The sequence below is a fragment of the Dermacentor variabilis genome, chromosome 10 (assembly GCF_050947875.1).
Source record: "Dermacentor variabilis isolate Ectoservices chromosome 10, ASM5094787v1, whole genome shotgun sequence".
Classification (NCBI taxonomy): Eukaryota; Metazoa; Arthropoda; class Arachnida; order Ixodida; family Ixodidae; genus Dermacentor; species Dermacentor variabilis.
Genome location: NC_134577.1, coordinates 14,822,162 through 14,849,193, shown reverse-complemented (window position 1 = coordinate 14,849,193; position 27,032 = coordinate 14,822,162). Strand labels below are relative to the sequence as shown.

Sequence of the window (27,032 nt, the reverse complement as noted above, 5' to 3'; positions counted from 1 at the left end):
GCGAAAGAAGCATACGGGACACGGCGCTGTGTCGCGTCTACTTCTTTCGCCGTCCGTGTGCTTTTTCGCGCTACTGCGCAAATAATGCCATAGAAACTATAGCCTACCCAGTATGTCCTTCTCAACATCATATCCCTAATACTCGCCTGCGTGGTTGTTTCGTTATGTCAGAGGACGCAACCGCTTTCTAGAAAGTTCAGTGTTCAGAATAGAACCAGTACTTTATTCGAAACGCGTGGTTTCGGGTCCGTTGACGCGTTACTCTCAAAACATTCGAAATGTAGAACAGCCAGCTAACGGGAGCTGCGCTCACTGAAGTGCAGCACTTAACTACTGACCAACCGAATCTAACGAGTAACTATACTGTCATTTTACAGTCCGTTCAACTGCACTACATAAACGTGTTTGTTAATGTGCAAGTCGTATATTTACTCACAGTTAATAGGTTAGGGTTCATAGGCTAGCAACGGATTTTGAAGATATCCACATCCAACGCATATGCTCGAATCTATATGTGATGGGGGCAAGACTATGGAAAAAGAGGAGGGGTAAACAGTTGGCAAAGGAAGCTGAGCTCTTTTTTAAAAAAAAAAATCAAGTTATGCGTTCAACGTCCTAAACCAGCAGAGGGACGTTCTAACGGAAGGACCCGGATTAATGCTGACCACATGGGGAAATAATTTTAATGCGCACCCGAAGGACGGCAGACGAGCGTTTTCGCATTGCACCGTTGCGCATCGGAATGCTGCCGCCGCGTGCGGGAATCGAACCAGCAACCTTGTGCTCAGCAGTTGAACGCCGTAGCCACTGAGCCACCCCGGGCGCGTTAGTGCCGGACCCATGAACTATGACTTACGCTCAGAAATTTAACGACACAGGCAGCGCAGCACCTAGAATGTACGCATTGACACACCCGCGAGCGTCGTCCTTCTTATACCGGTCCACGCAGGGGGTAGCGTATTGTGGACATTGTCAATTTACGCAATATCGTGTAACTCGACATCTGTTCAGTTCCGATTAATTCGCAGCGCTGCTATACGGCTCAAGAACGCCGAAATACAGCGTGAAAATACGGTGACATTTCACGGTGTCCAACTAGATGAGCACCCCAGGTTCCGGGTTCGTGGCCGAAGCATCCGTCGCGCCAGACACGTTGGGGCAATCGAATCGCTTTACGGTGTCTTTCCTCCAGCGAAGGGCGCCAATGCCGTCTTCTCGCTGGTGCGGTGAGTCACTGCGCGCGTAAGGGGCCGCCGGAAAAAGCGACAGCGGTCGGCCCGGGACTGGAGGCTAATTGCAGCGGCCCGATAAGGGCGAGATAAGCGGAACATGACCCTCGAATTACCTCGACGGCGGGATCGTGCAGCGCTCTGCAAGCCGGAGACGGCAGCAGCACAGTCAGGGAGCGAAGTCACAGGCGTACATACTCTCACGTTTGAAGCAGTACAGCGTAATCATATATTCTAAGTTCACGCAAGATTCACGTAAGATTCACGTTCACGTAAGACATATTCTACGTAAGAGTATAACATTTGACATCAATTATATTTAACGTTACTACATGTGGTTGTAAGGGTCGATTCTCGGAGTCGAGCATTCCGGGCAAGAGCGGCTAAACCTCTTCAAAGCTTGCGCTGGACGCCTATATTATGGAAAACAACAGATACTGTTGTATAACTGAGCCGCCAATCACACTGCACACCTCAGAATACGAATTCTTCTGCACCCGTTTTTTATGCACACGCGTGTCATCCCGTGATTATTGCTGTACGCTTTTAGAGTGCATGCGTGCAAGATGGATAGAACTCTTCCTGCTATTAAACGGTAGCGTCTATCATCGCCTATCCTTCCTACGCCTGCGTCCTTTGTTCTCACCAGCTATGCAAGACAAAGTAGCCCAACAATCAATCCTTAAAGTTTGACAAGTATAATAGTGGGTCAATCCCAGGAATAAATTTTAATCTTGATACTGAAGTTGCTCTCGAAATGCCGGATCTAGGTCGTCAACACTGTCATAGTATCGTGACAAAGACCGAAATTTTGCCGACGTCCTGTAGCGATAAGGTCACTGATGTGCTACACTGCGAACCAATCATCGAGAGCGCCTTGTTGTGGGCTTCGAACATCCACTGACGACCTTCAGAGTTCCAGGAAACTGCCGATCCTTTTCCCTAAGTCGAACTGAAGAGCCCGAGGGCACAGAGCGCCACGGCGCATCCACTGACAGACTTCAGAATCCCACAGAACTGCTGACCCCTCGCCGTGGAGTACGGTGGTATGCAGCTTGAACTTCACCCGGGAAGAACGAGGAATGCGAAGCGGTTGACGTCCGCACCCGCCTCGCCTCGTTGCTGCCAAAAGGATTTAACCGGCCCATTGTTAAGAGAGAGAGAGTCTCCACCAGCCACCCCGTCGGTCTGGTGCGCTCTTCGGCTCCACTACTTGTACGCCATTACCTGCTATATTGTACATACTGCATAAAGCTTTTCGTCTCCTCTTTTGTCTGCTCCAAGAGCGTGTCTCTCGTCTTCGACGCCGAGTCGCAATACTACACGTAGGGTGACGTCACTCAAAGGAATATAAACACGAGTGCGGCACGCTTTTCTTGCAGCTGCGATCACGCGCGGGCAGCTGCAGTAATCGCAGTATCAGAAGAGAGCGAATGTATGTGTCACCACGTCAGGACGGATCCCACCTATACGGGGTACTGTAACCTGGAAGTATTATTTTCTAGGGCTTAAACTGCTTGTACCTTCATTTGAAGCAAAAAAGAAGGAAAGTCGAAAATTGCCTTTTCAAAACTTTTCTACGAATTATACTGGCGACTTACAAATTCGTCAGCTGCCGAGAGGCGCGGCCTATTGGAAGACCATCAGGTGCTGAAGCAGCTGCACTTTCTGCTGCTGCTACCTTCCTGAATTGACATGAAAATCATCCGCCTAACCATGAAAATAACTAAATCAAGCTGCCACCCGTGCACCGTGCATTGGGTGCACGGTAACGTTCCCCAGACGGTCGAAATTATTCTAAAGTCTGCCACTATACGGCGCGCCTCAATCATCATATCGTGGTTTTGGCACGTAAAATCCCACAATTAAAAGAAAGAAAGAAAAATCAAGCAACCTACCAACCGTCTATTCGTCGCGCATATATATGTATTTTTTTCTCACCTTTCTTCCCTTCCTCAACATCTTCAAGAAATCCAGTCGTATCCACGAGACATGTTTTGATGGAACAAAGTCTACGAACAGCGCATGCACAAAAGAAAAGGAACCTCCAGGATAAAAAGAAACAATAGCAAAAAATGAAAAAAAGAAACAAAATTTAACGGGCAGACGTTAAACGGGATCAACGTTGGCTTTCTCCAGAAGCGGCACTAACAACCCGCCTGGAAAGCGGTTGTTGACCATTCTTATACAGTGATACGTGAGTCACGCCACACGACAAACAGTATTTTCTTTTTATGTTTTCTCCGAGCAGTGATATATAATGCCATTAGAGACGTCACATTGCACTCAGGGGATATAGAGCTGAAATTAGGGGCCATAGCTCAACAAGGCTGCTGACGTGACGAAAAAGAAGCTCGACCGCTAAAATGGACTTCTGATGGCGTAACACGTACGTACAACGGATGAACAAAAACCGAGCGCGAAAATTCGTACCAGCAGAGCAATATATGAAGACTGCATGCGCTTGAAACCGCGTAATGGCGTAGTGGCTTCGGCGTTGCGCTGCTAAGCGCGAGGACGCGGGATCGAATCCCAGCCACGGTGGAGCCATTTCGATGGGGGCGTAATGCAAGAATGCCCGTGTACCGTGCATTGAGTGCATGTACGCCAGAGAAACCCACGTGGTCAAAATCAGTCCGGAGTCCAACACTAGGGCGTGCCTCATAATAACATCACGGTTCTGGCACGTAAAACACTATAATTTGTTGCATATTCTTGAAGCAGGCGACGAACATACTTGATCAGGAACTTCAACGTTTAACACTATATGCTCTTTCTAAGAGAGCATAACGTGTAGTCTTATATACAAAAAGATATTTGTTTTTCCTTGCTCATGTGTTCATTGTTCTGGTCGTTTGTCAGTGGTTCAACGGAGTGCAATGCACACGGAGCGAGCAAGGCACAGATAATGGCGTGCCACGTCTTGCACTATGATGAATTTACTGGGCTTAAACTTCGTGAAGCGACACTATAGGGTTGTGACAGAACTAGTACGTGCAGGTTACCACATTAAGTTCGACCACCTCGGGCTCTTCAAAGAGCATGTGTAGATCTGAGGACATGAGAGTTTTTGCTTACTGCATGCCGCAACAGGAATACTGAGGGTGCGGTCGGGAATCATAGCCCCGAACTAGTGGTCAGCATCAGAACGCCATAGCCATGGAAACAGTGCGGTGCGTATGTATGTTTTCACTACACGACGCGGCATAAAAAAATGCGCAAGACCGCTTTGTTTTTTTTCATTCCCCACTACCATTGGGGTGCGCTCGTCGTGGTAGGAAATCGAACCTGCTGCTTCTTGTTCAGCAGCAAAACAGCAGAGCCAAGGAACCGTTGCGACGGTTCAGTGTGAAAAACGAAGGTCGTGCAGAAGGTTAATGACGGAGTACACACGCAAGCAGCAGGAATTGACGAGTCGACTCAACGATCTCCGTGGAGCAAATGCCGCCGGCTGTGGGCGCAGGCCGAGCGCGCCCGCAGCTGGGGTGACGTCACCGAACACCTGTGCGGCGCCGTATCGCAGCTGATCTCATGTAAATATTGGCCCTTTGTGCGTGCAAGAGCGAGCGAGTCTGCAAGGATTGGCGAGGCGCGATGACTGAGTCTACAAAGGTACGACCACTTAAAGCTCGGAGGCTCTCTGGGGCAGATGCCACTGGGGGAAGGGGGGTGGCAGTGTGTGTATATCGGCGGCAGTTTAAAGGCAGACTAAAGAAAAAAAATAGGCTGAGCTGCATTAGTAAATGACCCTCGCACAATGCCGAGAAAGCCACTCTTACCGCGGTAGAAGAGGCTCGGTAAGCCAGAAAAAGACGCAAGAACGAAAGACAGACGGCATCGCTGCCTTGAATCACCTCGCCGCGACTTCACGAATTTCGACGCCGTCTGCTCGGGACTAGGAAATTGTTTACGGCTGGCGGGGGGCTGCGTTGTAATCTAAAGGAGCGCAAGATTGAGCTTAGCAAGTTTCGAGACTTTCGACTAAGCCAGAACGGTTCAAATACGAGAAAGATACTCCCAAATCCATGACGCCACACTCGCGGACTGGCGCTCAGGTTTCGGTTCTCGAAATAAAAGAAAGCCGGAAGTTGGCTTGCAATCTCTCGTTCAATAGCGAACCGGAACCGATAACGACGAAAAAGAAGAGTTTCAAAACAATGCTTTATCAGACTAACTTGATTTACATGTTGCCGTTTGATGTCCACTTGACCTATCGCGAAAAGGCCTAAAGAATCCTGAATAAACCGTCGGCACAGAGAAACGTAAACGCGGCGACAGCGATACCGCAAGCTTACGTCGAATTAGTTTTCGACAGGATGACTCGTGCGTAAAATATCTAGATTAAGCTTTAGTTCTTTCTTTACGCACGTGATCGCGTTTTCAGGAAATCCGCGGTTACAGGTATGCATTCACTAAAGCAGAATACGCAATTTAACGCTAAAGTTACGTATACACGATTTCACCCATATATTTAAAGACAGTCCCGCTGTCCCGAGCGCCAGTACAAAGGACGACTGCAAGACAACGGCAGGCGAATGCCACTTAGCTATCTCGTGAACAAAAGTGTGCATCTCCGGCGATTGCAAGTTAGACCCTCGGCGTGACTGACGCCCGCACTCGCAGCCAACAACTGTTAACCTCAACTCAGTGTTTTTAACAGGGATCGCAAATATACAGATAAAGAAGAAAGCGTACGAGAATAATGTACGAGAATTAACCGCGTATTAGCGGTTAATCGAGCGCACTGCGAATAACCTGGCTCGGCGGCAACGACAATCGCGCTTTCAGCCGATAGCCCGCGAATGTTTCAAACCGAGGAGGTACTACCGCCAGAAAGCCACGCCCACCACAAACGAAATATTATTTGGTTACATTTCCTAGCGCTGCATGCAGTAGTGCATCCATCTCCGCGAAATACGACGAAAAGGAACAAAAGATTTGCGAGAACGCGAAGTTCGGAACCGACACCGCTCGGCCACTATCGTATCTGCACTTTGGATCTTTGCGGAGCACAATGCATTTTATAAAGGTCAGGACCATAGCCAGCTGCTATGAGCACCCCCCCCCCCCCCCCCGTCCTTATCTTTTGGTGTCCGTGTAATGCAACGAAAGCAAGAAGTAACTAAAAAAAATGTTTAGCTAGCTTCAATGGCAAAAACGGAGCTAGGTAAGGAAGGCTGCACGTTTACCGACGACCAGGACGGACTTCCATCGTCGCTCGAGCGGTTGATCCAGCGGCGTCGCCGGGAAGCCGTACTCCATCCACGCCGAAGACGACGATCGCGCCGAATACTCCACGGGTGGGCGAAAGAAACAGTACGACGAGCCACGCACGCCCAATGCACCGTATCCAATCTTCTCGCTACAATGCAACAACAGCCATTCTCTTCCGCAGGTAGACCAGGCACGGCTTTCGGGACACCGGACTGCGCGCGCGCGATGCTGACGGAGGGAGGGATTCCGGTCGCTACGGGCACAAAACCACCGCAAAACCCCGCGCGTCGCGTGACATCGTCGCGACAGCTACGACGATTGTGCAGCCACGGAGGGTAGAGGGGGGCGAAGGCAGGTGAATGCGAGCCGAGACAAGACAAAAAGAGGAAGCCAGTGAGTCGCGAGCGAGGCGAAAGCGCGCCCCAACGGCGTCGAAGCGAAACACGGCGGGGCCACTCCGCCATCGGCACAGGGGGCACAGGGGGTGACGTGTGGACAGAGATTAGATTAAAGTCCCGCAATCGGCACGCCGACCGAGGAATATCGCAAGGTGAGCGCGCATTAGCGCGTCTTCGCGCCAAGTTAGTTCTGGTCGCTGCCACACCGCGACACCTCACCTCCTATTCACTTCCGGCGGAAGGCGAATATAGTCCAGAGAGGAAGTATATCCGCTAAAAGAGAAAAATACGTAATAAAGACGTCTTCAAAAAAAAAAAAAGAAGAACAATACTAGGCAATCTCGAAGCCAAGCGACCTGGCTCATACGGAACAATACAATACAGCATAGGCTTCTAAAATGAATGTTACAACCTTTGGGGCTTATCTTGTCTCTGAACAACTATAGTCGTATATCTTGCGAGCAGTTTCTTTCTCCAACGCTAAGCGTCCACACTTTCAAGTCACGAAGGGCGGTATAGGCGCGACAAAGCTTTCCTAACATGAAAGCAGCGAACGCGGTGTTAAATCACGTATATGCACGCAAGAAGACAGATAATGATTGTTTGGGGACAAAAGATAAGCCCCCGAAGCCTTTTGTCTTTTATGTGTGCAATACAGCACTTAGTCCCCACGTCAGTACATTTGCGCAGAGACGCGGCATATGTGGGTGGCGAGGGGGAAAAGATATGCTTAACAAGAAATTTCACACGCGCATAATCAATCATATAGAGAAGATCGTAGAGTAAGCGACTGCCTGGCCTGTCTCCTACTAATAAAACAACGAAATGTAATGATCTGTTCGGAAGAGGCGACGGACGTCATACAATGATCACTTATGCATGCACGGTAAAAATTCATGATCATATCCGGGATTCTAGAGCGCTTCAGCGGGCTAAGCAACTAACGTCACTGTGTAAGCTCGCTGCACGACGTGACTCTTGTCTTCGCGTGTCCGACGTCACCGCGTGGCTATTCTTGGCTCAATCGCAATCCGCTAGCTCCCCTTATCCAATCAGGTGCAGAAGCGTTCACGTGCGCTCTGCCTTTCTCAGAGGAGGGAAGAAAATGTGCTGAAATTGGACCAGGGGTGCCGGCTTGCGCGAACATTCAACGACGAATTTAAGAACGCGTTCTCAAATGTTCGCTAGACGACTCCTAGCCCGCACGAGAACGCGCGCTTAAATGCTTTAACATTTACGTTATTAAATGTTCGCGCAGGCCGCCCCAGGTACGAAGTGGCACTCCCGCAGGGCACACACTGCAGAGAAGTTACGCGAGCGCCGCACACGTGAAGCGTATAGTAGTAGCAGCCCGCGAGGCCGTGAACCGACGATAGGAGGTTGCGCGCATCCTTCGAGGAAGATTAGATTGTCGACCAAGGGCTCGCTCGGCCGAGGCGCCCCGACGAGGAGTATCGCTACGCGCCGTACACGCGCGCATCGCAGGGAAGGACGCGAGGAATGCGGGCCAGCGTCCCTGACACAAGGGGCACGGCGGCCCGTCGGAAGAAGAAGAGCCTTCGCGCTGGCAGGCGTCAGGGTAACAACGCTCGTAAAACAACAGCACGGTCGAGCTAAACCGCGGCGCCGATTCCCTCACACACCGCCGCCGGACAGGCGCCGACGCTCGATGAAATCGACACGGAAGCAATTACACGCTCGGCGAGCCCGCGGCGCACCGCACACACAGCATTAAAACACCACCGCCGTGCGCGCACGGTATAGATGCACACGCCGGAGGCAGCGACGCAGAGTAGTGATGCGGCCGCTTATAATAACCCACGCATTGTGAGGCCGGTTAACCCCGGCGAGTAACCTACATCGCGCGGCGCGGAAGAATGAAGCGGGAGGGGAAGCCGGTCCGAGTGAAATCACTACCCTTCCTCACTAATACTGCGCAGTGTGGCGGAAGCGACGAGCCAGGCAGGAGTGACTAAATTCGGTGTCGCAGAGAGAGTGTACAGTGCCCCGGTCACGGTGTAGCCCCGGCTACACTGTACTACCCCGGCGCCTCCGGCGCTACTAGACGCATGTAAGTTCGCAAAGGTGTGACGTCGCTCTCCGTGTTTACATCGATCTTACATTAATCTTACATCGACAATACTTGCGTGCCTCCTTTTGCCCTTCCCCATCATTTTTATCCTTTTATTTTTGCCCAACTTTGCGTTCGTTTCTTTGGTTCGTGGACACCAGCGACATCGAATCGAGCGAGCCTCAATGACGACCATAACGCAGGTCACTTCTCAGAAAATAGGACAGACGACGTGCAGACGAAACGGGCTTCTCAGACTATAAAATTTCCCGCGATCACTAGAGGGAGGAATGGCGCTGCGATCAATCAGATACAGCGGGAATTATGGGTAGTACACTGATTTGTATAGTCTACAAGCTTGCGGCTTGAGACGCTCTTGTGATGTATGATTTATTACGCTTTAACTTCCTAAATATTCAAGCAAGCGTGGTTTTCCAAACACAGAAAGGGCCGTGAGTAATCATTGAGAATTGTTGCCTTCATAACGCTTAACGATAATAAAAAAATTATCGATGTGCAAAGTCGCAACGCCGTTTCAAGTCGGTAGGGTGGCGTTTGGGCAAATCCACGCAATACCCACTATTGCCATCTAGGTTGGACCACCACACTGGCAACTCTCCGGGTGGTATACACTCGCACAAGACGAGGCCAGTCATTTTGCCTCTGCAAAGGCTATGCACCGTTTTCTCCAGGCAAAGTAATGCACCTCGGACATATATTTATAAGCCTCACGCACACGCGTACACTACGGCATACAAAGTGGCGATGGGGCCGCATTCCTTGAACCGCGGTGACCGGCAGGCGACGAGACAATGGCTCCGGCAAAACACGAACGCTGCGGCGAGCAACGCGTGTTCGCGGGTGCGAGCTCCCTCTCGCTCGGCCTTGCGGGAAAGCCGTCCTCCTCGCGCGATTGTCCCATCTAGCGCGGCGTGAGAACACACACGAGCGTCTATAAGACGAGGAGGTCATGCGAGCGATCGACCGCTGCATCTGACGCCGGCATCGTCGGATGCGGTGGCTGCCGCTTAATTTACAGCCAAGGACGGCGGTTAAAGACCCGTCCGCGACAGCCCTATACTTTAGTCACTGTAGTGTTTGCAGTCGCGGTTCTAAGTGGAGGAATAGCTCGTTCCATTAAAGGAACGAGCTATTCCGATAGTAAGGACAGGGGTGTCACACGTGCTCAAGCGAGTATACTGTTAAAAATAAAGAAGTACGATAAACACAAGTACGATATCCAACGCAAGTGTTGGAATCTATACATGCAGCGAATCGTTCGTTAAGCGGTGAACAAATACGATGCGTAAAATATCCCATAAGATGCGCAACGCGCAATTTCGTGCAATGTTCGCGTTTATGCACCGCACAGGCCGCCACTTCAGTGTCACGTAGTGTTTACGGTTATGCACATGCACTACATCGCGAACAGCATGTGGTGTATGCAAATGCACAGTGTGAGACGTCGACGCAGTGACGTCACGAGTACGAAGGCAACGTTTGTCGAGGGAAGAATTGGGCGATAAGAGCTGTACGAGGGCAGAAGTACGACGCGAAAGGTGGACCGCCATTCGCCGTTTCATTCCCGTGTATCTTTAGCCTAACAGAAACTGACACGCGCGGTCTCACACGTGGATGCGCAACGTGGCGCACGCTGGGTCGATAGGAGCATATGCGCGTCATTGGGGCCCGATGGTAAGAGCGTCTGGCTGTTGTGATGGCAGGTCGAGATTCGATAACGCCGTCGCGCACGAATGCCTTTACATTCTGCGTGAGAGCTACTCGGCAAGAATAGCGGCAGCAGGGTATATACCACAAGATTATTCATTCACCCGTAAGCACGCGTTAAACTGTGGTACCAATACATGATCATACATTGACGATATAAGGTATCTTGCATCCAGCACATCGTGATCGACATAAACAAAAGAAAAGGAGCAAGCGAAACAGGAAATGGTGTTTGCTTGACACTGCCTACAGTACTAATTCCACTTCAAGAAGATTACAGCAACTCGATAACAATGACGAACGTTCGAAAGACACGGGTAGTAAAATCTTTCAACCCGCACGTCCCCTCGCGCAACTGTCGTGGTCGCTCAGGTTGTCTCAGTGACGTGACTGAAATACCCGTTCAGAAATCCTTAGGATAGCGGCGTGGCTGTGTGAATGACACGGAGTTATTAAAAACCCACAGAGTGGGTTTTTAAGCCGTATACAGGCTAAGCACCGAAAAGCTATATAAGATTTTCTTCTTTCCTCCGCCGCCGGGTTCTTTTTTCTTGGAGTTTTAGTTCGCTGTCGTTGTCTGCTGTTCTTAAGCCGCTTCACTGTTCTCGTGCTTCGGTATGCGGACTCAATATTGTGGATGTCAATTATTTGAATTTATTTGCAGACAGACATAAGCGCTTACACTAAGTATACTGGGTGATCATTTTTATGTTTTACGGAATTTCCAAAATATTGCTCGTGGCCGGCAGCATAATTCTTGTCCTTAAGCTTGATCATTCGAAGAGGCGGACATTACTAGCACGAGAAATCAAAACACACATTCAACTAATTTTAAAGACTTCAATAATTGACTCCTTCATTAATTACGTTATGGAACATATCGCAACTTATGACTTCCGTTGTCGTCACAACATCGTCGTCACGTCGCCGCCGTGGTCACGCTGTCATGCCATCTACTCTAACCATGTCGAAAATAATTTATGCCGCCATCATCAAGCCCATTTAGCCGTCTCAGCAGTATACTTGAGAAGTATACTGATTTATTATACTATAGTATAGTATAGTAAAGTATACTATATATAGTATACTACACAGTATATATAGTATACTGATTTGATTTCTGCCGTCCTCTTGCTTGGACGATCAATCAACTTGGATGGTTTGTGCAAATATCACGAATAACTTCACGAAATTGTCCCATTCGGTATATACCGTCGGCACTTGATTCCTAATCGAATCGCTGCTGCTCAGTACTAGGTACGTGTGCGATATCTGCGCTCGTTGGTGCCGCGGTGATCTGAGCATATTTAGTGGCGCAGGGAAAACACCGACACGAGAACGACAACACGTACAAACGAAAGGCAGAAGAACAATTAACAAGGACATACAATAACACAAGGCGCGATGCGACGGAGAGTCCCGTGTTGTCGGACATGTCCTTGTGTCGGTGAGAGCGTGTTTGAGATGTATGTCGCACATGCGCGACGTGCCGGTGATCGCACTGCGCTACTCAACACGAATAATGCCAATCGTCCAATGCTAAAGGCGCACGTGACACGGTGCCGCGATCACTCGGTACGCCATTTCGCCTCGGTTTTTCGCTCTTCGCACAGCCGCAAGCGTTCTCCCAAGCCGCCAAGGCACACGCGGAAGTGGTGGCATGTGCTCGACAATTACGCGCCAACGCTTCCTCTTCGGTCGCCGTCGACGCCTCCGGGCGATGCACGCCCGCATTGCGAAGCGACTCTCTCCCTCTCTCTTCCGATGAGAAACCAACCGGCCGACGGGGGACCACACCGTGTCGAGAGGACCCCGCGGGCGAGAACAAACGATGACCGACGAGTCGAGGAAAAGGAGACCCCCCCACGTAATGAGGACCGCGAGACAATGGACGCGTATCGTCGCCGCCGCGTCGTCTTCGATTGATAAGCGACGTGGTCGCAGCGTTATGCGGCTAACACAGCATAAGGCGGTCGCAGATGGAGGGTCACAGCGTTCCGCCACGGACCCCGCGTGAGAGGGCGACGCCGTCCCCCCGACACTCCTCGGCCGACCGGAACTGCCGAGCCACGCCGCGAGGTTGACGGTAGCAGCAATGGATGCCACGGCGTGCCGAACGGCGTCACTACGAGATCGGGAAATGCGGTTATCACAAAGCCTACTCCAGCAAGCAGAAGCAGGCAGTATTCATTCATTCATTGCGAAAAGAGCAGGATCTGACTTACGATTTACAGAGCAAAAATGACGAAGACAAGGGGAAATTTCCTGCACGAACCATCTCAGGATGGACTGTCGACGTTAATGTGAATAGCATTGAAGCAATGTAGCGACATAGCGTAACGCCGTCGGCGAAACGCGTCAGTTATCAGGCGTCTACTGCAGTATAGGATTTATCTCTCGCGCTTCCCTCTCGAGGTCAGCTGCGCCATCTAGCAGTGCCGCCTCGAAGTGCGCGCACGGCGCGTGTGCGAACATTTACTCGACAAAATTGACTGAACACATACGACGCCGGTTCGATTCCGCTCGGCACCGGATAAATTTTAAAGATCTTTATTTCTGTCATTGAAGAGCGACACACTTGTCACATCCCCAGTGACCAATGTTCTCGTCAAAGAAGTACAGATAAACATGCATAACGCAAACTGGGTGAAGTTATCAAAGAATGCTAATCGCATTAAAAGTAGCGACGACACGAGCGCTGTCTTTCAACTGATGGTTTAGTGAAAACTGGTATACCGACTAAATGTACATGGGCACACGAGAAATAGGAAACAAGATGAGACTGTCAAAATGGAACTACAACGTCAGCGGTCACGTGGGGCGAAATGTAGTAACGTGTTATCTAGAAAAGAAGATCTATTTTGTCGGCACATGTTTTTAATGCACCATCCGTTGAAAGGGCGCGCGCTCGTGTCGTCCCTATACTTTCTCTCTGCCTTAGACTTTTTTTGCGCTGTAAATCATTAATCAGTTCCAATTCACCCAATACTCCTTTCTTGAGCAAAAACTTCCCACCGAACGTAATGGGGTCTTTAGAGCAGAGCTTACTCAAAAATTTACTTGAGGTATACCCTTGCCAGCTAGGCCAGGCAACGGTTCTGTTCCAATTCTTTTCATTTCCGCGCTTAACCAGTGGTCCGGGCGGCGCTCCATTTACTTTGTAATCCTTGGGATTGGCAGGTCATGGCCGCGGTGGTCGTTAAGGGACATACCGACATGGTGCTGCGACAGCTGATCTATCACGGGAATGATCGGTAGCACATGGGTTTGTGTCTAAGCTTCGTGCTACTCGCTTCGGAAGTTCTTGGGCTGTTATTACACCATGTGCTTCCAAATTTTCAAGCAAGTTTAAAACAACGCAAGGTAAGTGCTGCATGCAAATAAGTTACCAATTCTTGCATTTATAACGAAATATTTTTTACTGACAAGATCAATTTGCTAAGTTAAGGAAGCTGTTCGGAGCCAGAAGCCAGTTCGGAGCCATAAAATTTTGAAATACTACCTTACTAGCCTAAAGTCATGGACGTTTATACAGCATTGATTATTTACTGACGTCATCCTGTCTGCCTGATTGGAGGACTAGCGCGGCGAAAAGTTTGCGCCTCGCGCCGTGTTTCTGACACAGACGCCTGCAGCGTATACCGACCGTGTCGATCTTCAGCCTACGACATTGAAGCAGGTGGCAGTGAATATGATACATGACTTCATCCAAGCTAGACATCGTCTTGGGAGACCAACACGGTGAGAAGCTGCGTTGACGACGTCATTTGCAAGCTACTCAGCTAAGTTATGCAAACGCAGTCGCCGACGACGCTCAATCAGGGCTTGCAGTTCCATGTACGACGCGTTTTTTTTTTTTCTTCCAACACGCTGCCATGATGACGCGGCGTGACCAACGGCGAGATCGCGTGACCGTGAAATTCGCGGACGTCCCTCACGCGCACTTCCCTCTGATATAGGCCCAAGAAGGCGCGACGGACGGACAAACGGCACAATTAAGGCAAGCGTTGTGCTGTGTGCGCAAGAATGTGGTCTGTCGCGCTGCTTGTAGCCACAAACGGAAACCAAGCAGCCCAAAAAAGAAGCTGTGCGCGTGCATTGCTGATACCAATGATGTAACTACATACACTATACCTTCCTCATGAATTTGTAAGCGGTGTGCTCAACTGATGGGGCAAGTCGTATCGACGCTATGGATTGACTTTGACCGCCTACGTGTTCATCCGATGTGACCACTATCAATGTACACAAATCCATCCGTCCATCCGTCCGTCCATCCGTCCGCCCGTCCGTACGGGAACACAACTCGCGACCTAGCGCTAAAAGGCCATATATGTCTCAGCTAGTATAATCAAGTTGCATAGTTTCGTGAGATTAGATGACCCCTGCGTAGCATATAAGAACGAAAATGGCGTCTCCTTCCGCGCGCAAACCTCCGCCATGCAACCGCTCGCTTACACATAAAAGAAAATGCGAAGATGTGTATGCGCGTCAAAAATGGAACGTGCACGCAGGTTAGCTGGTCTGACGCATGCACGCTGTATATACACCATACGTAATCATATACGCATGGTTATGTCGCGCTTCATCGACGCGTCGTTTAGTCGACCGCTCGTTCGGGGGTGCTGCCAGAAGTGGTTGCCGCGGCGGAGGGAAGCTATGACCCGAATATATCGCACGCGCTCGCGCAAACAAAGCCGGATGGCAGGAGACGAGGCAGGCAGGCTGCACGTGCGATGGTATAGGTGCAAAAAAGCGCGCACTTCAGCGGCGCATCAACCAAAAGAGGAGGGGGGGGGGGGCGATCGAGAGAAAGGACAGGAAGGGTGGAGGGGAGGAATCCGGTCGGCCCTGATCCCATTAGGCCTAATGGGATTCCCCACAGGTATAGGCAACCGATACAGGAAAAAAAAAAGGAAAAACTTTCCGAAAGAAAACAACGATGTATACTTACATAAAGGGGAACGAAACAAAAACGACGCAAAGCCCCGAGCGTTCGGACGAAAAGGGTTTCGGGCTTAGCTAAAAAAAGGCGCAACACGCGGAAGGATTAGGCGAAAGGGTTGTAACGGGCCATTATATGGCCAGAGAGGAAACCACTGGACTTCGTGTACTGCTGACGCCAGCGGTTACGCGGCTTGAGTGGCAGCCGGCGATAGGCAAGACGCTGCCGAGGCATACAAGCGATAAACGAGGAAAGGGGCGCGTTGCGATCATAATTGACGCTAATTGGCCGTGCTCCGAATAAGATGTCGAGATATAATCGAATTGGACGTGAACACCGCATGGCTCCTCACACGGCCGTCTGGGAACGGAGCCGAACCGCAGGACGTCATCGGCAATACTGCGTATAACGAAGTACTCGCCGCAACTTCTCCCGTCTATCTATAGGACATTGAGCAACCGAAGCTCTTGTTTTCGTGATACATTGCAACCATCGCGCAAAACTCGCAAGAGAAAGTTAAAAGAAAGGTAACAGATTTCTACGCTGTTAAGTGTATTCGTTCAGAGCCAACAAGCAGACAGAACTTAATCTCAGATGCATGCAACACAGTCTGCGCTAGGCAGAGGCAACAAACTCAACGCGCATTCGCATGAATTGAGGAGAACTGTTGGTCAAGAATGCTGAATTTTCCAAAGCAATCAATGAGTTGAGAACTGTACCCTTCTCGCACACCGGCATAATTTACGAACTGCTGTCGACTTTAATTCTTACCTTACTCGATGCTTCTAGTTGTGTTTATTGCAGTGGCACCCCGCTACGATGCTTCGGCTATGCAGGGCGTATCGAAATAAATAAATATCCGGACAGACTCACCAGTTGCGTGTTCATCCCTCGAGGGGGCGACAACCTCAGCTCGGCGGCACTACGGAACTCCGCGAACACGCACACACGGGCACGCTGGCTTCAGACGATGTCACCGCATCTGTCGAGAAACGATAGAAAAGAATATTTGTTTGAGCTAAATTTTTACTGATTTATAATGCCAGCTGTTTTAATCATTATCACCATCAACAACACCGACGGCGAGGCATGCGTGCAAGTAGACCGCAGGATTGGACTCGGCGCCGTTAAAAGATGAAACAGAAATCAAAGTCGTGAGTGCCGTATAATACAGCTGTAGCGGCCATATCCCTATAGCAATGACAATAAGGATGAAGATAACAAACACGTGACGATGGCACGATGATAACGCCGACAAAATGGCGACGATTACGGCGGGATATGACGCGACGTCGGCACGGTATGACATGATGACCAAATGATGGCAAGGACTTCCTGTCGACAGCGCGGCGATGAAGAAATGACGGCGATGAAACGCAATTACGACGACAATGGCAACGATGACGATTGCCAACGCCCCACAAATCGCACACTGGGGATTCATGGGAGAAATGGGGGGGGGGGGGGGCATAACAGCATTTTTCCTCTGGAGGCTTGTTCTGCGCATGGAGAAAATACGGTGATGTCCTCATACACTCACAGTGTTTCAGCTCGAACGGTAAGGACAACAAAAATACATAAACGTACACATACGCCTGTCCTGCGTCCGTCGTACGTGCCTTTGTCTAATCCCCCTGAAACATTGACTTCCTTAATGAAATGTGCTACCTAGTCCGGCAACGAGTTCTTTTGAATCAAATCGCGACCGTACCAGCCACAGACGCTAATAAATCCTGGCCGAACTACTCTTAGCGGCTGTCTTAACCGCAAACGCGCCAGTCCCAGCGGGGGCAAGTCAACAGCCGTGGACAACCGCCACCGGAAGAAAGAAGAGGACGTGCCACCCGGCCGGGCCACACCGACTTAGAAACCCACTCTGTCGGCGCCCAACAAACCTGACGGGAGTGACGTCAGGAGCCGCGGTCGGCGATCTAAAATGAGCGACGGCGGCCTGAAAGAAGTGAGGGCCGCAGAGAAGCAAAAGAAGTACACGGCAGAACACGAAAAGGATGGAAGACACGTGGGCCGCGTTTTGGGTGAACTAAGGAAAACAGATAGAAGAGAGACAGACTAAGAGACACAAGCGAGCTCGAGTATTAAAAAAAAAGAAAGAAAGAAGCAACATCTGCTTGGTTTTTACTGGGATCCAAGTGGCTCGCCTCCCGTAATCTAAATATCTCCAGTAAGAGATGGCGCCCAGCATGTTCGACTACCGAGCGCGCGTGTAACAGTGGTACACGAGATTAGACGGACCGACGAATGCGAAATATGACTTAAGGTGCTAGGGCGACGCGATGGCCACGACCCTGAACAATGACTGACAAAAATGCTTGCTTAAAATAATAGTCACTAAATGTGCGATATGACACAATAATAGAATGTTAAAAGGCACATGAGCGCTTGAGCGAGAAGAAGATGAACCGATGATCCAGATTTTTTTTTTGTTAATCACCGTCATTTTATAATTGCTACAAAGAGATTGTCTTGAATTCTTAAGCATTTTATTTTTGTTCATTTCCTCCAGTTAGCTTTACCATTTTCAGTTTTTAATAAAGATAGCCTAATTTCATCCAAATCTTGGCCAATCCCCCACAGTGGGTGTGCGCCATCGCATAAGGAATACCATACCATACCATACCATACCATACCATACCATACCATATGAAGCCAAGGAAGCTTGAACTTGTTTTAATATGAGGGGATAGACGAGCGTTTGGACAAGACTGCAAGCTGAAGCAGGGCACGTAAGCGAACACCTGCATTACGGTACAAGCTTCTAAGAGATATGTGCTTACTGTGGTAGTTATTGGGTGCTTATCTTTAATAACTAGATAAATATAGGAAAAGGAAGGGAAGAAAAATTGTTACTGACCGCAGTAACTCTCGAGCGCAGTCTGCTGACAGCTGGACAGCGGCCAACAGTGAAAGAGGGGGAGATCAAACCGGCAGAGGGAAAACGTTATAGTGAAGAAGAACTATTTACAAATGTGCAATAATTGTGGAAACGCGTCTCCATGTGTTCGGCGTGTTAAAACCACACATTCTGATGAAAGTCTGTGCTACGGTGAGAGAGAGAAAATAATTAAACAAAAAGGAGTCAGAAGACCGGTGGGTCTGCTCCTTCGGTCCTTTATAAACACACAGGCAGGAAGCAGTTGGAAACCTGCTCGAAGAAAGAAGAGACAAGGCGGGAAAAGGCGGCGCGGCGGCTAAACAAACGAGCTGTACAACAATGAAGCGGTTTTTCTAGCACGCGTTTCAATTTTCTTTCTTCTCATTTCCATTCTTCAGTCCCGAGCTTCTGGGGCCACGTCTTCTTTGTCGGTAACAGAAACGACAGAGTCATTGCGCTCACTCCATCTGCCCAGCGGACACAGAGTGCCCAGTACATAACACTTCTAAAGGCAGGTAGAAAGAAAAATACTTTTAAAAAAGCCTGCTACAGCTGCAGCAAACGATAAAAAAACGGTGCAGACGATGACGATACCACTTTCTATGGCTGCCTCCGTCTGCGGGCAAGACGCAGAAGAACGCAGTATGCAGGTCAGCACAGGACACCACTTTAAAAGAAAAGGAAAAGAGAGGATATAAGAGAAAAAAAAAGAATCCGTAGAAAGAAAGTTGAGAACATGCAAAAAGCCTGCGGCGTTGCCCAGCAGCGGAAGACAAAAAAGAAAGCGTGCTGCCGATGACGATACCGCTGTCCCAGTTTTGCGAAGATAACTCCACCCCGCACTCTCCAGCGGTTGTAAAGGCTCGCATGAGTGTGAGCCGCTGTCTTCCAGCAGAAGCAGGAGCAGTGGACCTCGAACAAAAGGTGGCAAAGCGGCGACGAGCTGACGGAGAAAGCCCTCCAGGCACACGACGCTGCTACGCCTTTTTGTCTCTCCTGGCATTCGAAACGAAGTTCATTCATTCGCTGAGGACGCGGCTTAGAGAACGGGGGAAAGTGAGACGGGCGGTGGGTAAGGGTGGGAGTGGCCGCCTCGCTCGTTGTGGCACTTTAAAACGGTGCAGCGCTATTAGGGCTGCGGCTAACGTCAGCCAATCAGACGCCTTCTCCCAGGGCGACGCCGTCGCCATCAGAAGCAGCAGACGACGACGCCTGCTGCCATGGCGGCCGGCAGACCACATTTCGAGGTCTGTAACATGCGAGTGAATAATTCTAAGCATTCATCGAGTAACTGACCATTCATCTAGAGAGTGCTCAGCGATTAATCAATTCCGGCAACCGAGCGGCATGTAATGACAGGTACAGCACGACGCCTGGCGCTGCACATGCCCTTAAACTGCTCACGTAAATTTTAGTCAGGTCAATGTTACCGTTAGAAGCGAAGAAAAACAACCATCAGACCAAAATAGTCGTGTGCCGCTGCAATCACAAAAGTAACAGAAAGACAGTGAACTGACCGAGCCGAAACAGTGCACTTAGTCATAGCGTCCCGTTTGTTTACGCGCCCGCTGCTTGTCTATTTAAAGCTCACGATATGTCGACACCCGGCGGCAGTAAAAATCGCCTGTAAGCGCCGCCAAAGCTCAACACTATCCTCTGACCCACACGTCACCACAATATTACTTTAATCAGGCCCCCCATGCAGGATAAGTGCACGAAGGCCTTCAACTATAGACTATGCGTTTCTGTAATCTCCATCCCTTAACTGAACTTCTCTCTTTAATCCCGCATTATGCTAATCTCTCTATAACTAACCATCGGTTCTCAGCAAAGTTTGCACGACCCGCCCAACATTCACAACGTCGAACAAAACTTCCACTCACGTTTCATACATAATACGCGCCGATCGCCCGTTACACGGTCCTCAGTATCGCAAGAAGCGGAAAAGACCACATCAGCACAGCGAGGTATTTGAAGGAGACAACGGTGTACAAAGCGGGGTGATACTCACGCATACGCTCGCCGAGCTAGATTTATTTCAGTTCATTTCCCTCCATCGGAGAAAGAAATGAGTAGAAATGCATGGAGGTGAAACATCAGAGAAAAGTCCTCTGCTGCGACGGCGGGTGAGGTGAGCACGTTAAGAAAAATACGTCTCGGAAGTGGGCCGTCATCAACGCGAACTAGCACTGGAAATGTGGCGTACCACCTACGGAGGTTGGCCAAGGATCGCAGGGCATTAGGAGAAGGGAGAAGGTAATTGAAGAGAGAAATGGGGGAAATTTGGACGAGAAGTATACCGAAAGGAATAGAACATAATAAAATGAACGAATACTTCAGCAAATTAAGGGACCCACTTTGAAACAAAGCAGATGGTGACGATGACTATTTATTAAAATGCGGATGGAACAGCGACCTACTGAGGGTAATGGGGAATCGGCAAATTCCTCGACAGGTAGACAAGAGGAAGACAACAGAAGACAACCCCCTCTTCCACCGCGCTCGCCGTTTCGCTTTCTGCCAAGCGTGTCGTAGGGCGCCTTCGCACACCTTTTCTTTTTCCTTCTTCTTTCCAGCCGCTCACACCTCGAGAGTGTTTCCAATCGGCGACCTCTTCGACGTCGCGGTTTCCTCGAGAGGACACGCCTGACTGCGCACGGATGGGCCGAGCGCCGTGCGTGTCGGACTTGCGCGGTGCGGCACACGGGCCAGGGAAGGGCGCCTCTCTTCGTCTTTTTTAGTCTTTCGCAGCGCCGCTGTATACCGCCGCGCAAGGAAACACAGTAAGAAATGGAAGGAGTAGGACAAAGAAAGAAAGAAAGAGAATGGATGTATGAATGAAAGCGAAAAGCCGTGAGAATTACAGGGCGACCGCACGGCCGTCTCTTCCGCGTACCGTCCGACTCGTTATTCGCAGGAGAGCACAGTTACGCGCTACGACAGGGACGGTAGGGGGGGCGGGGGGGGGGGAGAGCACGGGGTTGTCCGCAGCGTGGCGAAAGAATACACAACCGAGGGGCTGTCTGTGTGAATAGGAAAAGCAAACGCGCAACGGCGAGTCTTGGCGCCGCGAGGCGTTAAAGAGGCGACAAACGGGCCGCGGTTTCGGAATAATACACCCTCGCGCGGGTATAGGGTGGCTGGTTCCGCGTTGCGGTCAACAAGCAGCGAGACAATGCAGAGGACGAAAGAAGGGCACGTGGAGGCCGGCGTTTCTGCTGTCCCCCGCCGTGCACGTGACGTCTGTTTCCTGCGGGGCGTACGGATGTCCCCGAGGCGCAGATCTCACGTCTGCTCCGCTGCTATAGGCAAGATCGTCTCGCCGGTGGAACAACGCTGTTGAGAACCAAAGTGAGGCGTTTTGCACCACAGCTCTAGATGTACCTTGTGCTCGCGAACACGTGTGCGATGTGTGCAGCGTTCAAGCACGACGTCGTGTTATTGCAAGTGAAATGAATGTGAAGTATCAGTTTCAATTTCATTCGAAACATTTGCACAGGAAGGATCGCGAATTTCCGGACGGGGTCTGCGCCGTCCTACAGCGGACTTGGGGTGGTGCTGCTGCTGCTGTTGTTGTTGTTCATAATGACGATGCGGAAGACAAAGCCATGCAAAATACAATCGCCGTTAGACTTAGTCTGAACAACGAATGCACACGCATAGCGCCTGATCGCGGGATTAAGGCGCACACACAGAATAATTGGGAAGGAAAACAGACTATAGGCACGCACTCCCCAAGTCACCCGAAGGAAACATTTTAAGCACCCACGACAGAATAAGCAAGAAAGCGTTCTAGGCGTGCTTAAGTAGGAAGGGTACAGGCGGCAAACCGTTCGCCTTTGATACAGAGCAAACGCGTCGCCAAAGGCTGGAAGAAGAGTTGAAGGCGAGACTGCGAGGATGGATTCAAGACGAGACGCAGCAGCGAGGGCGGATGACTCAACGCGGGAATGCCCCCACAGCAGTGATTCAGAAACCGTTCGAAGACCCTCTACTCCAGGCAAGAGAGAAAAATATGTGTCTACTCCGGCGTTCACAACACTGACGTTGGAGTCAGAGCGGCGTGTTGTGGTTCGGCTTTAGTGGATCGATGCGGTTCGCGCCTTACTGCCACAACGGAGAGCCATAAAACAATCGGCGACGTCTCACTCTTGCGTAACACGGGCGAGCGCGCGCGCTTTTGTTACGCATTCTTCTGCATGCAGCTGCACTGACCGCCAAGAGCGGAGTTTCGGAGAGCGACTGCACTGGCTGCGCGAGCACTCGATCGCCGACAAGCGAGTTCCTTCTGGGAGTCGACGCAGTGACGACCGCCGAGCTGGCGATATTCAGAACCGAACACGAGCGAAGCTGCTGCAAACGAGAGGCAAGAACAGTTTCACTATGCGCAATCGACGACGCGAAGCGTGCAGGTCCAAAAGACAAGGAATGAAAGTAAGTCACTTGAAATTGATTTGATTGATTGATCGATCGGACGGCAGACTGGACCATTCATTCATTCATTCATTCATTCGTTGACTGAGTAACCATCAACCGTGCGTAGGTTTTGAGAATGTTGACCGGTCGACAATTTTGAGTCGTAATTTCTATTGCGCTCACGCTGGGCACACATATGTACGCCAACTCTGAAATCCTTATCACAAGTGATGACTCAACCTCGAATCTTAGTTTTCCAACTAACGTTATCGGGCTACCATACTATCGAGTGTCATAAGCAAAGTGAAGTCTGCGCGTTTTCCAGAAATGGCAAAAAGAAAGGGGGGGGGGGGGGGGGCGAGGGGGCGTGATCAGCTGAGACGGAAAATAAGCACCGCGGGCTCTATCGACCAAGCAGCAGTGGCAGCAGAACCGCCACCAGAGCAGCCGACATGCGAGTCACGGCGTCGTGACGTCATCTGCAGCCTGCAGGCACCACGGAGAAAAAGAAAAAGGCCAAGCAGCCAGCGAAGAGGGCGCCCGCCTCGCGGTCGAAATGGAATCGCAGACGTATCGATCATACTGCAGTAGCCGCCGGCACTCGTGCGCTGATACCACGATTACGCTGCTGTCAACTGGTGCAACCGTTCGATGCCGAATCTTTGGATACGTATAAAATAGAACATCTAGACGGCGCTCATCTGTCTTCACACAAGTGCTGCAGAGGAAACACTTTGTAACCGAGGCTGCCCCCCTGTCAGGCGACAGCCAGGCGTTGTCTTATGGGTTTTTTCGGAGATTATAGAGCGACGATGCAACGAGTTCGAGACGTCGTCGTGCCACACGATGTTAGACTCGCGAGAACGCCAGCCAACGATTACATCGTAGCGGCCATGGCTGCAGAAGAGGAATAAGTGTAGTACGTGGCGCCATACGTATATAGGCCACGTGTTCGATGGGTAACAAGAACATGATCAGCAACAAGAACGCACCCCCAGAAAAAAAAAAAAGGAACATCATCAACAATAACACGCGCATGAGCAACATCCAAGGTTCAGTTGGAAACGACTCAACGTCAACAAGGTTCAGAGGAACAGTTCAATGCCAATTCTCAGTTTTTGCGTCTGCTTAGCCCCGTCCGTCGTACAGACACAATATCATTCATGACGGGACGCAACAAGAAATAGAGAACGTGACAAAATATGAGCCCAGGGGGATGAAGCTTTACCGCAAAGCCCAACCAACAATGCTTCTTCCTCCTCAACGGCCATTAATATGGTGCCTGCTGAGGACAAGGGAGGGGCGCGCAGTGAATGCCTTTTACTGCTAGCGCTGCCCTATATACCGCGACAGAATGGAGCGCATCAACACTCGTGATTACCAGGTGGTCTTTTAGTGCCACTGGATTCTTAGGAGACTTCAAACGCATTCGATCCGGTATCTATTTATGTATGAAGCTGACAGTTTTCCTTTCACACAAACTTGGGTCACTGGATACGTGCCGTGCTATTCACAGTAATCAACATAACATATAAAACAATTAATCACCAAACATAGATTGCTAAATAGTATTAACGTCACCAGTCATCTCCAAAGGATGGATGCGCCGCCAACTTTTTTTTTTTTTTCACAAGAACTGTCGTGTTTCCGCGACGAACGACACCGTCTTGAACATGAACGGGAATCAACCCCCGCCTTTATTGCTCCGTAGTATATATACATATGTATGCATGTCACGCATGCGCAGGGCATCGCATCAAGGGCCGTGGCATTACAAGAACTAAACACGATGACACAGCAACGATTATGCCACGTCTCCCCTTTTCCAACAAAATAACAACCAACTAAATAATGATAAACACAGTCAAAAGAAACGCACTGCATTACATTCAGAAATCCCGTAACGGTCTGGTTTTGTTACAGCCCTGCCGAATCGCGTAACGTATTCGCCTGGTTCCTGCGGCGAAACATTACCCTGATCCTGTGTGGCGTCACTTTGGAGGGCTTGCAAGTTAGGCTGATCGCTAACTTTTGCATTTTCGAGGCTAGGGGGAAACTCGTATGTCTCGTTGTACGAGTCAGGAATTCTGCTTGGCGCTTGCTTGACTAGAAATTTCCTGTTGCGTTCGATCTGGATGCCGCTCTCCAAAGCGACGACATACGACCGCGGCCGTTTTGCCCGCTGACAGATGACGCCTTCCTGCCTGCAGTCCTTGACCCAGACAGAATCACCGGGTGCCAATGGGACAAGGTGTCGGGCTGCATGACGGTGGTCATAATTTTGCCGCTGCTTTTCCCGGACAACTGCATCCTTCTTCCGTACCTCTTTCAGGTTGGGTGTCTTTGGTACCAGCCCGTTCGGATGGAGAGGCAGGGTTGTACGAAGCCGCCGCCCCATAAGCAGCTCCGCTGGCGTCTTGCCTAGTGGTCCCGGGGTGTCCCTGTAGGCTGACAGAGCCAAATAGGGATTATGAGACTTTAGCAGTAGCCCTTTTACCGTTTTCACCATTCGTTCTACCTCTCCGTTTGCCTGCGGGTACCTAGGGCTACACGTCACACCTTTAAATCCATAGGCCTTCGCGAACTGCTTAAATTCTTCACTGACAAATTGAGCACCGTTATCCGTGACAAGCACTTCGGGTATGCCGTGCCTAGCGAAGACGTCTTTGACGTGACCAACAACACAAGTGCTGGTGAGCGATTCCAGTAAACACAATTCTGGAAATCGAGATAGAAAATCCACTAAGAGCAAGTAGTTACGGCCGTTGAGATGGTAGATATCTGCTGCGACCCTTTGCCGAGGTCGAATAGGTGTCTGGGTTGGGATCATTGGTTCACTCGGCTGTTCTCGGAACTGCGAACACACGCGGCAATTGACAACCAAAGAAGCAAGTTGAGAGCTCAAGCCCGGCCACCAAACAGACTCCCGTGCTCTCGCCCTGCATCTCACAATACATTGATGACCTTCGTGAAGCAGACTTAACATTCTATTCTGGAGCGAGAGTGGCACAACGAGGCGAGTGCCATGCATGAGAACCCCTTTACACACGCTCAATGTTGCGCGATACTGCCAATATGGCCTCATAACGCTTGATAGCGAAGTTGGGCCCGGCCAGCCTTCCCGATGGTAACGGCACAACGTACGGCAGGTCTCGTCCTTTGCCTGCTCTTCGGCGACCAGTCTAAAGTGATCCGATTCACCCAACTCGGATAACGCACCAGTAACAAACGAGTTCACTTCATCCACAGAAAGGAAGTTCTTGGTTTTTTGCCCTCGCACTGGCGCTCTAGAAAGTGCATCAGCAATTTCCAAATTTTTCCCAGGAACATATTCGACATCAAAACTGAATCGCATTAGACGCATTCGGAATCTCTGAATGCGCGGCGGTACCAAATCTAGGGGAGTCTCACTAGCGGTTTGTGATCCGTCTCCAGCGTTATGTGTGGTCCACGCACATAACTTTCGAGACGCTCAGTCGCCCATGTTAGAGCTAGGGTCTCCTTTTCAATTTGCGCGTAGCGCATTTCTGTTGGAGTAAGTGATCTTGAAACAAATATAACTGGCCGTCTCTCTTTGTTTGGTTGTACCTGAAGTAAAACTGCACCTTCTTTCTGCACGCGTCTGCAGAAAGAATGGTTTGATTCCGTGGATCAAACTTTGCCATACACCTATCAGAACAGATAGCGCGTTTTATGCTGTCAAACGCCATCTGCTGAGGCGTAGCCCAAATCCACTCACTTTGCTTGTGCAGCAACTGACGTAACGGCGCAGACTTCTCAGCTAAGTCTGGAATAAACCGCGAGCAATGATTTGCAAGACCAAGGAATCTCCGCATATCGGCAACATAGAGAGCCTATAATGCTGCCGAGCTTCGACGACCAGACGAGAGCCGGCACATTCTGCAAGACATGGCAGATGCCCACAACATATTCTCTACAATCAATGCGCTGCCTCGCCACCTGTTCTCGGGGTAAAAAAGAAAGAAAAGAAAATTGGACGCGAATTCAAGGACCTCCTTTTTCACTCAACGTGACATGTGGGCGCTCGAGTCGGTGCCGCGAGGCCGATGGCACGTCCTGTGTTGCGACAGATGTCGCGACTGATGCCGCGCGAGAGACTTTCAGAAAGCGCTGCACC

At 50.2% G+C, this 27,032-nt stretch overlaps 1 protein-coding gene across 3 annotated transcripts in view; it reads right to left on the bottom strand.

The window, feature by feature from the left end:
• The window catches only part of LOC142559988 (rho family-interacting cell polarization regulator 2-like), a 144,494-nt gene that overhangs the window by 79,977 nt on the left and 37,485 nt on the right, over positions 1-27,032 (bottom strand). Inside the window, exon 2 of one of the 3 annotated variants that reach the window (XM_075671715.1) lies at positions 16,459-16,567. Coding sequence is in view for 2 of the 3 variants with exons in the window: in XM_075671713.1 (XP_075527828.1) it covers positions 6,419-6,491 (73 nt within the window). In the remaining variant the exon portion in view is untranslated. Of the gene's footprint in view, positions 1-6,418; positions 6,792-16,458; positions 16,568-27,032 lie in introns of those variants that run through there. The other 2 variants (XM_075671713.1, XM_075671714.1) reach the window with 2 other exon arrangements.